Raw genomic sequence first — 14,624 nt, 5'->3', positions numbered from 1 at the left:
GATAATAAAGTTGAACAGGTTTCCAACGTGACCTTTCGAAATTGCTCGATAATCGACAAGCGTGTATGTAAAATTATATTCAGACGGACATTAATTTAAGGCATCAAATGTAATACTACTGCGATGATATGACATTTTCCGTTCTTGGCTAGAGTGGATCTACAATTCCCCCTGTGTGATTATTTGGTGGCAATGGAAAACATTGTTTTCTCTTACACGGTACATTCTCTCTGGTTGGACCGTTTTGTGACTTTCGGATAAGGACTTGAGTGTTGATATCTGGATAGGACACGCATTTTTTTCAAACTGTAGAAATGATGAGATTTATCTCTCCGTCACTGTTAAAGGAACTCCGCCAGAGTCTCCCGCTTGTACACACTATCGCCAAGAAACACGGAGTGTCTAAATTGACATCATTTACCTTTTCTCTACCACCCAACCTCTCGGTACCCCTAATTCGTTTAGTGTATACAGGGTTCGCGCTGAGAAACGATGTCCCTAAAGCAGAGGAGACTGAAGAGAAACTGGACCTGGACATATGGAAATCCGTGATGATGTCTCAAGTACCATTGGTGGAGGAGAAACAAGTAGAGGAGGAAGAGGGAGACAGCGATTCTGCTAATTCAGAACCAGGAGGAGGTGCAGCATCAGAGAAGGATGTCAGCTCCACACTGGAGAGCACCAGAGAGCTTGTGGTCATGTGGCGTCACGCTGGGAAGCTGGTCCCAGAAAACATGACTGACGAGGAGCTTGGGGTCCTGGCTGGGCTCGAAACGAAGTCCTCGAAGAAGAAGTACCTGAAATACCTGGCCATCAAGGAGAACCAAAAGAAGAGCCGTAAGGAGAAGCAGAAGCAGAAGGCGGAGAAGAGCGGGAGGTTCCTGGAGGACGACAGGATCGGCCCTGGTGCTCCGAGAGGGGAGGATGGGGGAGAGCTGAAGAACACATTCCTGCTCCGGTTCTGGACCAGTTCCCTGGACAAGCTGCTGGGCTGGAAGTCTGCCCAGGCTATGCGGTTCGGCCAGCCGCTGGTGTTTGACATGAGCTACGACCAGCACATGGCCCGGCGAGAGGTGGAGAACACTGTGTCCCAGCTGCTGGAGGTGGAGGGGTGGAATCGCCGCGCCCCGGACCCCTTTCACCTCCACTACTGTAACCTGCAGCCGGGTGGCGGCTACCGTAGGGAGCTGGTGAAGCGGTACGGCGCCGAGACCTGGGAGAACCTGCTCGTCACCTGTACGGAGAAACAGCATGTGGACCTGTTCCCGCGGGAGGACCTGGTCTACCTGACGGCCGACTCCCGCAACATCCTCCGCACGTTCGACCACTCCAAAGTCTACGTGGTGGGCTCGATGGTGGACCGCTCCATCCAACCAGGGCTCTCCCTGGCAAACGCCAAGCGGCTGAAGCTCAACACGGCCCGCCTTCCGCTGGACGAGTTCCTGCAGTGGGACTGCGGCGCCAAGAACCTGACCCTGGACCAGATGATACGCATCCTGCTGACGCTGAAGGAGACCGGGCGGTGGGAGGAGGCGCTGGAGCACGTGCCCAAGAGGAAACACGATGGATTCTACCGCCAGGTGCCGGACCGAGACGGCCCGGGCCATAGGGATTCCGACAGAACCAGAGGGTTTAGTGAGAGAGGCAGAGACCCCTGGCTCAGAGATGGTGACAGAGGGTTCAGGGGTGTGGACCGAAAGAAACCCTTTGACAGGAGGGACAGAACATTCAGAAGGACGGATGAAGACGGCATGGAGGAGTGGCGACAGAGAATGTGTGGTGGACCCCGAGAAAGGACCGGGGACAGGATGGCAGAGGGCAGACAGGCACATCCTACAGCTGATGGAGGCAACAGCAGGATACAGCCTTCAATGAAAACCAAAATGGAGAACAGGGGGAGTTCTGCCAAGGGTGGGAAGAGGTACTGGGAAGAGGAGGAGTAGCTTTGTCTGACGGAAAGACATTTGTTAGGTGTTCTTGTTGCATTGATTGATGTGGTTCTGCAGGAATAAGAAGCACTTGTAAAGGCCTTGAATATAAAAATGTTGATGTAACTATTTTGAGAATTGATTATTGGGATTCATACACAATAGTAAGTGTCAAGCTGTTGACATTCTTGTCATATAGTTTAGAAGGTGCATTTTAGTTGAATGATTTATACCACAACAGCATTACACCCTTTATTCTAATGTAATACCAGCAGTTCACCAGGAATACAAAAAAGAGGTTTAACACATTTTTAATATTAGTCCCTGACATGGAATTTAGAAAAATATTTACAAAGAGACATTTTTCAAAACTGACAACCATTCAACAAAACTGATGTTTTCAGTCACATCGTTGGGAAGAGAGAGAGCCTTGAAGAAAACACCTCATGTGATTTCTGGTCAAATCTCAAACAAGGTCAAATGATCTAACCCTAAATATCTTCATACCAGTGCAAATCACAGAGATCCTAAACATCAGGGGTATTAACTCTGGTCCTGGAGGGCCAAAAAGAAACCCTTTGAATATAAACAGAAAATACTCTGAAATTGTATTTTGGCTCCTGTCTACAATACTCCAGAAATTAAATAAATATAAAACTCAAATCACAAACACGGTTCAAAAGTAAGAACATCCTGTTTAAAATACATTCGATTCGTTTTTCATAAATAGCACATTTACTGCAAATTAAAATTGTAACGGAATGAAGCCGTATTCCGTAGCAGTGTCTCTTCAGTAGAATTTTGTGAATGTCCAGCCCCTAACCCTTCCCAATTTGCTTGGAGTGCAAATGGCGGATGAGCGGGTGAACAAGAAACTAATGGCCAATGGGAAAGGGACCTTTTGAGATTCACTTTCTCTGCTCCTATAACACTGTTTTCATAATTACAGTCTTCTCAACTCAAAACCCATCGGAGAAGAAAGGCTGACGTCCCTCTGATTTGACCTCCAATGAGCTTTGAGAAAGCCAAAGGTCCCAGCAGTAAAAACCCCATCCCTGAATTCCTGACGGTTGGGACTCTCCAGACCGTGGGAACAGGTCCTATAGCACCAGGATGTCGCCACGGCAACGCTCACAGCAGTTGTAGGTGATGTTCTCGTAGCGGGTGTAAGGGTGAAACCGGCCGATGCTCTTCTTATTGGTCAGGAAGGCAGAGGGGGAGGAGTCAGAGGTGGGTAGGGACGATGTTTCGTCCTCATCCAAACAGGAAATAGGGTCCAGGATTTTTAGCACCTGGAAGGAAGAGAGAAAACACTGAGGGATGTTTTTATTACAGATCTGCCAATTAACAAAATCAAAAAATAAATATAGTGTTATCGTTGGAGAAAATGGAGGTCCACCCCAAACCATACCTTCTCCGCCATCTTCTCAGCAGGTGTGTGTGATGTGTTGAGGAGCTCTGAGGCCTGGCTTTCCTTCCGCACACCAGGGCCCCCACTGCCCCCTGCTGGCCTCACATTGCCCAGCAGGTGGGAGTTGATAGCGTCTGCCAGCTTGTGATTGGCTGCGGCCAGCTCCCCTGTACTGAGGGGCTGGGCGCTGGGGTAGTAGGTCTGCTGACGACCCCACTGAAGAGAGACCAACAACTGTTCCAGAGACCTGAGGGACACACATCAATCATCTGCTTTGTGCGAAAAACCTCCCGGCATGTTTTGAATGTTCGTTCTGAGTTTTAGTGCATCGATAGAAGTCCTACCATACAGAGCTATGTCTCATATCGGTGTGTTTTAACTTAACAGCACGCTACATGGCAGTGCACTGTCTGTGTGAAAGCAACGTGTGTGTGTGTGTGTGTGTGTGTTACCGGTGTGTGAGCCTCATATCTCTGGAGAATTCCTCTCTCTCACTCAGCAGGTCGGTGATGGCGCTCTGGGCCTCTCTGGTCTGTCGCTGGAGGGAGACCCTGGAATTAGTCAGCTCCTCCGCCATCACCCTGCAGAGCCAACAAACACTTAGAGGTCAGGTCAGGTCACACACACACACACACACACACACACACACACACACACACACACACACACACACACACACACACACACACACCTAGAAGCCAGGAACTTGCTCCTCCAGACGTCACACTGTATGGACATGCGTTCCAGCTGCTCTGCTGTGGAAGCCAGGCTGCGTCCCAGAGCTTCATTCTCCAGGATCAGCTGGTTCTTCTCCCTGGCCAGACGCTCAAAGTGATACTGCAGGTCGTCGCCCACCGAGGCCACCAGGAGCTTCTTCAGCTCACGGTTCACCTGTGGGAGAGGTCAAAGCTTGGTTAGTTCATTAACAACATCAAAAGATCCCCATCGAAGATCCCCACTCTGCCTGTCTCTCCACGGCTTAAAGCATGTAATAATTACATTACAGAGATGTTACGCTCCACAAAAACCTGACTAACACCAGATGTTCTGTAGCAGTGAACCAAGGTTGTGCCATCTGTCCTGGCAGCTGACAGTTTGTCAGGTATTTGACCGTGTAACAGACCCACCTCAGTCTGGACACGCAGCTGGTTGAGCAGCCCCTCCTTGTCCTGCAGAAGTCTTCTCTCCGAGTTGTGCAGCTTCTCCAAAGCTCCCCGGAGGTCCTCCAGAGGAGGGGAGGGGGAAGGGGGCCGCTCCTCCATTTGCTGCCCCGCTCCGGCTTCTCCCTTCCCCTCAGCTGGCCCCACACGGCCCCCCCTCCGGCTGATAGCGGCACGGGGAACCACAATTCGGACCGCCTCCACCTCCACACAGGCCTCCCGGGAAACCTTGCCCAGGTGTAGCACCCCGGGGGGCTGGGAGACTGAGGGCGTAGTGCCCTTGGGACTGGCCCTGGGGCTCTCCTGGGGGGTGGAGTGGGGGCTGTGCTGTGTGCTGGCTGGGGCAGGGAGGGCCGTCTTGTCACTGAGTACAGGACTGGCCACTTTCAACAGAGACACAGCGGCCAGTGGCATATCCAAGGCGGCTATCTCCTTGGCGACTGGGGGCACGTCTGTCTCCATGCCATCGCCGGGGCCTCGGATTGGCCGGGCAGAACCTGGAACAAGGGGCAGACATTGTGGAATGTCATCTATAGTTTCTACCAGTCAGTGTATTGGGTAAGGGGGTGATCAGGTCACAACATGGTGTGGCATGATTGGCTGAGTAGGCAGACAGAGAGAGATCATAACCGTGGAGGATTAAGTGACACACCCCACTTCCATCTACTGAAAATGCAGATATAAGTATATAAAAATTGTAATAGACAAAAGTAACTAAATTAAGAATAACTTTATTATCCATTTACTGGACCAGTACCGGATCGAAATATAGTGGCACAAGATGGTCTAGGTAGTGATTATTACAATTATTACTTTAACTACTGTCCGTCACAATGGATGTGTCCGTTCAACGACTTGAATGTAAAAGTGTTGCAGGACATTAAAAAGTAGCAGCTTACCTCGGTCGGTTACTGCAGCTGAAGACATGGCGGAGGTTTTCACAACAGTCCAGTCGAAAGACAGCGGGAGGGGGCGGTGTATGACTTCCAGGGTGGCGGATGGTGTCTCTCCTGTGATGAAGACAAACAATATCGTTTGCTTTCATTGAGGCTTTATTTTTACTTGGTAGAAATTACTTATTTACCACCAGAACCTGTTAGATAATTGAATACGAACGTCGCGAGGTTATCTATTGAATGACGCAATCAGAGAATGAAACAAGTTAGAAAACTCATCATGGCCTCACAAGTCTTTTGTGTGTTGTCGAATTGGTCAACATTTATTGATAACTGTTGAGTTGGCATCAAGGATATTTAGCTTGATTGAGTTCCGTAAGTGACATGCCTAAAATAACTCACTCTCTTGCTTATCTGTGAGTAAGCTTTTACAACACTTATCACATGATCAACGCCCGCAGTATCTGGTTAGATAAAGAATGGCTAACAGTACGGTAAACGACTGCTAGATATAGCTGAAATAAAACATGTTTAACGTCAATATTATAGCTAACATTTGCTAGTTTTTAACAGAAAGACAACAACAGGCAGGCATACCAAAATATGCCTACATCTTTAAAAGTAAATACTTTTTAACATTTACCTTGCAGCTGTATAACAAGTCAGAAAGACTGTCACTTCGGCATTTCAAAGAATTAACCTAATTACATACCCGAAGAAAGATCCCCTTTAAATACGCGTCGCCATCTTGTTTGTCACCGGACGCTGTTGGCACAACTGATTCGTACAGTGGCAGAATTACGAGTTCAGCTGAAAACTGATTTGGAATCAGCTCATAGGATTTCCTGCGCTTTTAGTCGACATGATAATCTGATTCACGACCAGTAAGAGGATGTAACGAAACCAGTGTTACAAAACGAACGAACCGTAGAACAATGCGGAACCGTCTTTGACAACACAGTGTTCCGCCGTAGGAAAGAAAATATTGTTACACCCACAGAGTCAAAAGTATCCAAGTACCGGGTAAGTACGTCTCTCTTTAAATAGATTGGTCGATTATTTTTAATCTAGGTCTGACGTATTCTATAGGTGAGTTAAATAGCACGTAATTATAATTGATCATTAATACGTAGCTGGCTAACTGCGATCTTACCGGCGATACATTAGGTGCGTATAGTTGCTCTTAGGTGTTTGGATCTGAGTGGGAGCCATGGGAGTGCACGGGCTGTGGAAGCTGCTCGAAAGCACGGGGAAGCCCATCAACCCCGAGACACTCGAGGGCAAGATCTTGGCTGTCGGTATCCTTTCAAGGAGAAATCACCTGTTTTATCGTCCATCCCTCCAACCTCACTTTCTACATGTAATATGCCAGTTTGTGTGTGCATATTAAGCTAAATGTTAATTTCATTTCAACCTACTTAGAGTAGTCTTTAGAATGTGTTTTGAATGTAATCCTTGACCGGCCCATCCAAGACATCAGCATCTGGTTGAACCAGGCTTTGAAGGGGGTCAGGGACAGGGACGGGAACAGTGTGCAGAACGCTCATCTCCTCACACTTTTTCACCGCCTCTGTAAACTGCTGTTTTTTCGGATCAAACCAATCTTCGTCTTCGATGGAAAAGCACCTCTGCTCAAGAAACAGACACTGGTGTGTGTGCGTGTGTGTGCGTGTGTGTGCGTGTGTGTGCGTGCGTGCGTGTGCGTGCGTGCGTGCGTGTGTTAACCCTGTGTTGTACCCCTCCAGGCTGTCAGAAGACAGAAGAAGGAGGAGAAGACCCTGGAGTCCAAACAAACCAACGAGAAACTCCTTAAGACCTTCCTTAAGAGACAGGCCATAAAAGCTGCTCTGGGAGATAGGAGGTGAGGAGAGGGGAAGAGTGGTGGGAGAGAATAAGAAAGCAAAAGGAGACGATAGAGGGTAGGATAATATAGAACCATCTACTTGTTCAGAGTTTCACATCATGAGGATTCCAAAAAATCACGAGGATGGAGGAGTCTGTTTGTCTGTGATAATGTGTCTAAAAGTTATGATGATGAGGCTGCAAATGTGTTTGTCCTTCAGTCAGGAGTCTCTCCCCAGTCTGTCTTCAGTGAGGAGGGAGGAGGTGGATGACCTGTATGTACTACCTGCTCTGCCGTCCCTGCAGGAGAGAGAGAAGAGCAGCTCAGAGGAGGAGGAGGAATTGGAGGAGCAGCTCCATCACAGCTACCAGGTGAGGTCAACATAGAGTGGTGCCACAGTTATTTCAGCTTTTGATTATTTTGTAACACTGTGACATCTCTTTTTGTCGTGTGTTTGTCTACCTGTGTTTCAGGGGGATGTCTATGAAGATCCCAACTCTGTAGATATCAACTCTGAGGAGTTTGCTGCCATGCCTCCGGAGGTGAAACATGAGATCCTGAAAGACATGAAGGAGTTCAGCAAGAGAAGACGTACCATGTACCACACACCTCCTGAGGTGAACACACCGCCTACCACACACCTCCTGAGGTGAACACACCGCCTACCACACACCTCCTGAGGTGAACACGACGCCTACCACACACCTCCTGAGGTGAACACACCGCCTACCACACACCTCCTGAGGTGAACACACCGCCTACCACACACCTCCTGAGGTGAACACACCGCCTACCACACACCTCCTGAGGTGAACACACCGCTTACCACACACCTCCTGAGGTGAACACACCGCCTAACACACACCTCCTGAGGTGAACACACCGCCTACCACACACCTCCTGAGGTGAACACACCGCCTACCACACACCTCCTGAGGTGAACACACCGCCTACCACACACCTCCTGAGGTGAACACACCGCCTACCACACACCTCCTGAGGTGAACACGCCGCCTACCACACACCTCCTGAGGTGAACACGCCGACTACCACACACCTCCTGAGGTGAACACGCCGCCTACCACACACCTCCTGAGGTGAACACGACGCCTACCACACACCTCCTGAGGTGAACACGCCGCCTACCACACACCTCCTGAGGTGAACACGACGCCTACCACACACCTCCTGAGGTACACAGACACACCCCAACCCTGTTTTCCTCTCCTCCCAGCGTTCAGGGGATTTCTCCCAGTACCAGCTCGCAGGGCTGCTGCAGAGGAACAAACTGAACGTGCGCCTGGAGGGGGTGGAGAGAGAGATGTCCAACCGCAGCGCAGGGAATGCCCCGGGGGCAGAGCTCTACAGCCAGAAGGAGGGGCACAGCGTGGAGACACGACGCCTCCTCTCGGAAGACTCCACCCACTACATCCTCATCAAAGGTCAGAGGTCAGAGGGTTCATGGTTCTGCACCAGTGTACTCAAACTCATCCTCTCAAACTTACACATGTGCGTGTGCGCGTGTTGGTGCTTCGCAGGTCCTAAGAAGCCAGACAAGAGTGAGCGTGTTCCAGACAACCAGGCAGCCGCCTCCCCTTGGTCTGGTGGGCCCCTGTCGGAGAGGGGGAGGACAGGAGGAGCAGGGAGGAGACCTGAGCCCCTTTGGAGACCCATCTCTGAGGAGGAGAGCCAGGAGGAGGAGGCACCCCGCTCACCAACTCAACCCCAGACCTCTCAAACCAGCCCTAAGGACGCAGCACCCCCCTCTCCCCGGACGTTAAAAGCCATCCAGGCTGCCATGGAGGACAGCTTTTCGGATGAGGACGGGGTCCCCCGGGGCAGGGGTGATAGTGGGGGGGGGCAGGGGGGTCGGGGAGTCTCCCCTCGAACCCTCCTGGCCATCCAGACTGCCATGACAGAGGAGGCCATGCCCCCTTCTGCCCTCCAGATCCGCAGTTCTCCTGGGACACCCCATCCTACCAGCCCCCAGCCTTCACAATTGGCCTTCATCAACAGATCAGAGGAGGAGCCTGGAGGTATGGACGCCCCCTTGAGGTCACTTCTAGCCAATGAGGACATTCATCAGGTAAAGATGGAGGAGGTGCAACAGCCGTGCCGTCCCCCCAGCTTTCCTGGCCCTCCTGCAGACATCCTGATTCTCAGTGAGGAGGAGGTAGACCATGGCGGGAGAAGCACAGTGGAGCTTGAGGAGGTACCGAGGAGGAGCAGAGTTGAGCTTGAGGAGGTGCAGAGGAGAAGCAGAGAGGAGCTGGAGGAGGTTCAGAGGAGGAGCAAAGAGGAGCTAGAGGAGGCCATCAACCTAAGGAACAGGGCCTTCCACTCTGCAGTAGGTCAGACAGAAGGTTTGGGTCAAGGTCAGGAAGTTCACACATCAGCCCTGGGTCTGGATGGAGAGGAGGACATGGCGAGAAGTCTGCTGTCTGTGCCTGAACTGGATGTCATCATCCCTTCATCACTGGAGGAGAGGAACTCAGAGATGGTGAAGATGGAAGACAGTGAGGAGAGCGATTCAGAGAGTTTCATTGATGTGCCGGAGGAGGAGCTTAAGGAGGAGGAGACGTGTGATTCACTAATGGAGGTGAGGGGTGGAGCTCCTCCTGATGAGGTACATGAAAAGGTGGCAAAGGATGAGGAGGAGAAGAAAGGTCTGGAAGAGGCAGTCAGTAGCGGTGCTGTCCAACTAGAAGAGGAAGATGTGGAGACTGATGAAGAGGAGAGCCAACCTTCTTCACAGTCCAGCCTTGCTCTCGCTCCACCTCCAGCACCCAATGAGTGGGAGGATATCAACATGGTAAGAAGCTCTGGTTACATACTGGTAGCTGCAGTACTTTTGTTGTCCTATAGGAGGAGCTGATAGTATGTACACATGGAAGCATAAGGCAGGGCTTCCAACTTCAGTGGCTGATCAAAGTGGGTCATCAGGAGGGAACAGCCAATTCACTTTACTTTTGAAGAAAAAAAGGTACAACTTAAAAATGGAGATTGTGCACTGCCATTAAGACAATCAATCAATCAAATGTATTTATAAAGCCCTTTTTACATCAGGAGTTTTACAAAACCCCTGGCCTTAAACCCCAGTAGTTGAAGGAGCAAACAACAGTAGTGTTGAATTTCCCTAAGAAGGCTGGAATTTAGGAAGAACACAGGTGATCATCAACTCCATGCAGACAACCAAATATCCCTGACATCATACATGTCTAGTGATTCAGAGCCAGTGAGCCAGTGAGCCAGTAAGCAAAGGTCACAGGTTTGAATCCCCAAGCTGAAAAGAAAAACAGAATCAGTTTTTGTGTCTTTCCGTGTGGCGCTGGATAAGAGTCCGGTAAATGACCGACTGGACTGCTCCACTTACTGTGACTTTTGCCCTAGGAGGAGCTGTTGGTGCTAGAGAGACATCTGGAGGAGCAGCAGTCCAGCCTGAGAGAGCAGAAGCAGCAGCAGGAACGCGTGGCCGCCAACGTTACGGGACAGATGTGTCTGGAGAGCCAGGTAACCACGGTCAGCCCGGGGTCAGCCAATCCAGGAAATGAACCGACATTCCATTTTAGCACATTATTTAAAGGCATCCATGTTTCTCAATAAACATCCATGTTTCTCTTTTTTATTTATTTAATTTACTCAGTAAGCTATGTATTTTCAAAGTGTTTTAATGTATGCATTATCTATTTAGAACTCTTCCTGAATTAAGTGACTTGAGGTGTGATATTGTGTTTACAATAGGGGTGTGTGTGTGTGTTTGCATGTAACCGTGCATATTCAAGTCCCAGTGTGTGTGTGCCAGTTTGTGTATTAAATCCCTCTGATGGATATAACAGCTGTTTGGCTGTGGAGGAGAAGAAAGGGGGCAGGAGGTGGGGAGTTCTGGAATAGCCCATCGCCAAAGCAAAAGTTTTTATTAACAGCAGACAACCCCCCCCCCCATACGACATATTTCAGATGACGATGTGCGTTCATCATAATCCCTAAAGAGAGAAGGGAAGACTGCTGGGTCCTGACATAACTACCCCTCTAGTTCTGACCTGTGTTCTACCTCGCCTGTTCTAACCAACTGACCTGTGTTCTACCTCGCCTGTTCTAACCAACTGACCTGTGTTCTACTCCTCTAGTTCTAACCAACTGACCTGTGTTCTATCCCTCTAGTTCTAACCAACTGACCTGTGTTCTACCCCTCTAGTTCTAACCAACTGACCTGTGTTCTACCCCTCTAGTTCTAACCAACTGACCTGTGTTCTACCCCTCTAGTTCTAACCAACTGACCTGTGTTCTACTCCTCTAGTTCTAACCAACTGACCTGTGTTCTATCCCTCTAGTTCTAACCAACTGACCTGTGTTCTACCCCTCTAGTTCTAACCAACTGACCTGTGTTCTACCCCTCTAGTTCTAACCAACTGACCTGTGTTCTACCCCTCTAGTTCTAACCAACTGACCTGTGTTCTATCCTTCCTGTTCTGACCATAATAAATTAACTGAAATCCGTATTTCAAGGATATTCATATATTAATAATATTTGTTACATGTTGCAAATAATCTTAAGACTCAACCTACACAAGAACATTCATACCGATCACAGGATAGAAAAAATAAATCAATCCTCCGCTTCCTTGTGTGAGTGGCTGGGTGAGAAATAGAATAAATAGAAATAATATTAATTGTGAGTAGAACATCTGAATGTGGCTGGTCATTCTACTCTTTCTGTTTCTGTCCGTCAGGAGCTGCTCCGGTTATTTGGGGTTCCGTTCCTGGTGGCCCCCAGCGAGGCTGAGGCGCAGTGTGCTGCCCTGGACCGGACTGATCAGACCCATGGAACCATCACCGACGACAGTGATGTCTGGCTGTTTGGCGGACGACACGTCTACAAGAACTTCTTCAGCCAGAACAAATACATAGAACACTACCAGTACATAGACCTGCAGAACCAACTGGGTGTGTGTTTGTGTGTGGGTGTGTTTGTGTGTGTGTGTGTGGGTGGGCGTGTGGGGGAGTGTGTAAGTGTGTGTAAGTGTGTGTGTGTGAGTGTGTGGGTGTGTGTGTCGAAACATTGTCTGCTCCAGAGGCACCAGACAACTGTGGGAACATTAGATGACATTAGTCATGGAAACACAAGTGCTGAAAACATGTCGGCTCGCTATTTGATAAGAAGATGGAGGAGAAAGCTATAGGATAAAAAGTACAAGATATGTTTTTATTTATTACTTCCCCTCCCATCACTATAAAGGACCACGAAAAGACGTAAGCTGGCATGTTCCTGACCTCATGTCCTCCCCCAGGCGTGGACCGTACCAAGTTGATCAACCTGGCCTACCTGCTGGGAAGCGACTACACTGAAGGGGTCCAGGGGGTGGGCTATGTCACTGGCATGGAGATCCTCAACGAGTTCCCTGGACCAGGCATGGAACCCCTAAGGCAGTTCAGGTTCGAGCCATTGAGTAGTGATGGAGTAGTGATAGTGTATACTATCTACAGCACAATGTGTTAAGTATTTTAGGTATATGTTTGAAGTATGTTCAGGTGTTCATCTACCTCATGTTAAGGTTTATTCGTTTAACTCAAGTGTCTTGCCTCCCTATTTTCCCAGTGAGTGGTGGTCCTTGGCCCAGGAAAACAAGCGGTTAACCTCTGACCCCCGTGACTCCAAGGTCAAGAAGAAGCTGAGAGGTCTCCGGCTGCAGGCAGGGTTCCCCAATCCTGCCGTGGCCACCGCCTACCTGGAGCCGGCCGTCGACCTATCAGAGGGCTCCTTTAGCTGGGGCCGCCCACACGTGGACCTGATCAAGGAATATCCTTAAAGAGATTCAGCGGAGTGTGTGTGTGTGTGTTTGCACGTGTGTGTCTGTGTGTGTGTGTGTGTTTGCACGTGTGTGTCTGTGTGTGTGTGTGTGTGTGTGTTTGCACGTGTGTGTCTGTGTATGCACGTAACAGCTTTCCTTGACCCCACCCCAACTTTCTGTGAGAGTCGTTTTGGTTGGAACAGCAGGAAGACAGAGGAGACCCTCCAACCTGTTATCAAACAGCTAAATACACAACAGGTACTGTCTGTCGGTGTGACGGTCTGTTGGACTGTCTGTCTTTGTCTGTCTGGTATTGGATGAGTCGGTGAAGTAAAGGTCACTCGTTTTAATCCTTTAACTGACAAGGTGAAAAACCCAGTCAATCTGTCTCTGAGCAAGTTCAACCGTATTGCTCTCAGGTTGTTGCTGTAATTGAGAATGTGTCCTTAGCCCACCTGCCTGGTAAAATAATGTTAAAAAATGAAAATGTATGCATTAGTAGAACCTAATAATACGCCTCCCTCCCCCTAGTCTCAGCTGCGCATCGACTCGTTCTTCCGTGTGGAGCAGCAGGAGAGACAGGCTATCAGGAGCCAGCGCCTCCGCAGGGTCGTCACCTGTCTGAAGAGGAAAGAGAGGGAGGATGGAGGGGGAGAAGGGCAGGAGGAGGACCACGAAGAACAGGAGGAAGGGATTTCCTCCCCATCCAAGGCTAAGAAAGGAAGGTCTGCTGAGCAGAGAAAGGAAGTGGCAGCAGTGGGGGCAGGGTTTTTTTTTAGCAGCAGGGGTCACTGAACCTGTTCAGTGGGATGTGGGAGGCACCAGCCAGGTGGTGGGAGGGGACAGCCAGGTGGTGGGAGGGGACAGCCAGGTGGTGGGAGGGGACAGCCAGGTGGTGGGAGGGGACAGCCAAAAAGGGAAAGTACTGGGAGTGGCCAGCAAGGAGAAGGAAGTGCGGCCTTCTAATGAAGGTGTCAGTCAACCTAGTAACCTCCAACAGAGGGCGGGGCTAACCAGCAGTGGCAGCAGTTCTGGGGATGACAGTGATGCTGACAGCAGAGTCACCATGGTTACAGCCCGGTCAGTGTTCGAGGGCAAACCAAGGCCCGGGAGGAGGGGGAGGAGAGGTGCGGGGAGGGGCAGGGGAAGAGGGAAAAAAGACGTATAGGAACTTTTTTTATTTAACTGTTTGGTGATGTCATCGGGGGGAAATACTCTACATGAAACCATGGTGATACTATTCTGAATTATGAGTTTTTGAATGTTAGTGGTGCTATAACCCATTAATTTAAATTAAAATATAAAAAAAAAAAAAATGGTTTTGAATATTTAGATAATGACATGAATTAATATTTATTAATGTTTTGAACAATAAAAAAACCTTTTTGTATTACGATACCGGTGTCGTACCTTGGTGGCACTGGGGCTGTTTGTGCTGGCTCTGACTGGAGCAGAGGGTAAGCTGATAGGTGGAGATACGGGCTCCTCCACATTGAGCTACGCTGAGCTGTTGACGTGTGATCAGCTGGGAGGGAGCAGGTGGTCCTCAGGGAACAGCACTGTTCTGGAAGCTAATGCCGTATCTGATTTCAGCCCA

General features: G+C 49.5%; 3 protein-coding genes across 6 annotated transcripts; 2 read left to right on the top strand and 1 right to left on the bottom strand.

The window, feature by feature from the left end:
* Positions 1-4: 4 nt before the first annotated feature.
* Positions 5-2,058, top strand: trmt10c (tRNA methyltransferase 10C, mitochondrial RNase P subunit). Its single transcript, XM_010886806.5, has one exon. The coding sequence runs from the start codon at positions 315-317 to the stop codon at positions 1,941-1,943; it is 1,629 nt and encodes a 542-aa protein (XP_010885108.2). The 5' UTR covers positions 5-314; the 3' UTR covers positions 1,944-2,058.
* Positions 2,059-2,167: 109 nt separating this feature from the next.
* On the bottom strand, positions 2,168-6,194 carry blzf1 (basic leucine zipper nuclear factor 1). 2 transcript variants are annotated; one of them, XM_010886809.4, is made up of 7 exons: positions 6,108-6,194; positions 5,399-5,509; positions 4,467-4,996; positions 4,031-4,230; positions 3,792-3,920; positions 3,340-3,586; positions 2,168-3,220 (listed from the first exon to the last, which is right to left on the bottom strand). In XM_010886809.4, exons 2-7 carry the CDS (start codon positions 5,424-5,426, stop codon positions 3,029-3,031), a joined length of 1,326 nt encoding a protein of 441 aa, XP_010885111.2. In that variant the 5' UTR covers positions 5,427-5,509; positions 6,108-6,194; the 3' UTR covers positions 2,168-3,028. The 2 variants fall into 2 exon arrangements, with proteins under 2 accessions (XP_010885111.2, XP_010885109.2); XM_010886807.3 differs by having other exon boundaries at positions 6,039-6,124.
* Positions 6,195-6,357: 163 nt separating this feature from the next.
* ercc5 (excision repair cross-complementation group 5) lies at positions 6,358-14,420 on the top strand. 3 transcript variants are annotated; one of them, XM_029116651.2, is made up of 14 exons: positions 6,360-6,418; positions 6,563-6,693; positions 6,869-7,044; positions 7,141-7,256; positions 7,459-7,609; positions 7,712-7,855; positions 8,473-8,680; positions 8,777-10,050; positions 10,629-10,748; positions 11,969-12,182; positions 12,527-12,671; positions 12,835-13,035; positions 13,201-13,285; positions 13,559-14,420. In XM_029116651.2, exons 2-14 carry the CDS (start codon positions 6,606-6,608, stop codon positions 13,820-13,822), a joined length of 3,186 nt encoding a protein of 1,061 aa, XP_028972484.2. In that variant the 5' UTR covers positions 6,360-6,418; positions 6,563-6,605; the 3' UTR covers positions 13,823-14,420. The 3 variants fall into 3 exon arrangements, 2 of the variants coding, with proteins under 2 accessions (XP_028972484.2, XP_028972485.2); XM_029116652.2 differs by lacking the exon at positions 6,360-6,418 and having other exon boundaries at positions 6,438-6,693; XR_004575158.1 differs by lacking the exons at positions 13,201-13,285; positions 13,559-14,420 and having other exon boundaries at positions 6,358-6,418; positions 12,475-12,671; positions 12,835-12,925.
* The last annotated feature ends 204 nt before the right edge of the window (positions 14,421-14,624 follow it).

Source organism: Esox lucius, chromosome 22 (assembly GCF_011004845.1).
Source record: "Esox lucius isolate fEsoLuc1 chromosome 22, fEsoLuc1.pri, whole genome shotgun sequence".
Classification (NCBI taxonomy): domain Eukaryota; kingdom Metazoa; phylum Chordata; class Actinopteri; order Esociformes; family Esocidae; genus Esox; species Esox lucius.
Note: the sequence above shows the minus strand (reverse complement) of the source record. Positions and strands in the feature narration are given on the sequence as shown.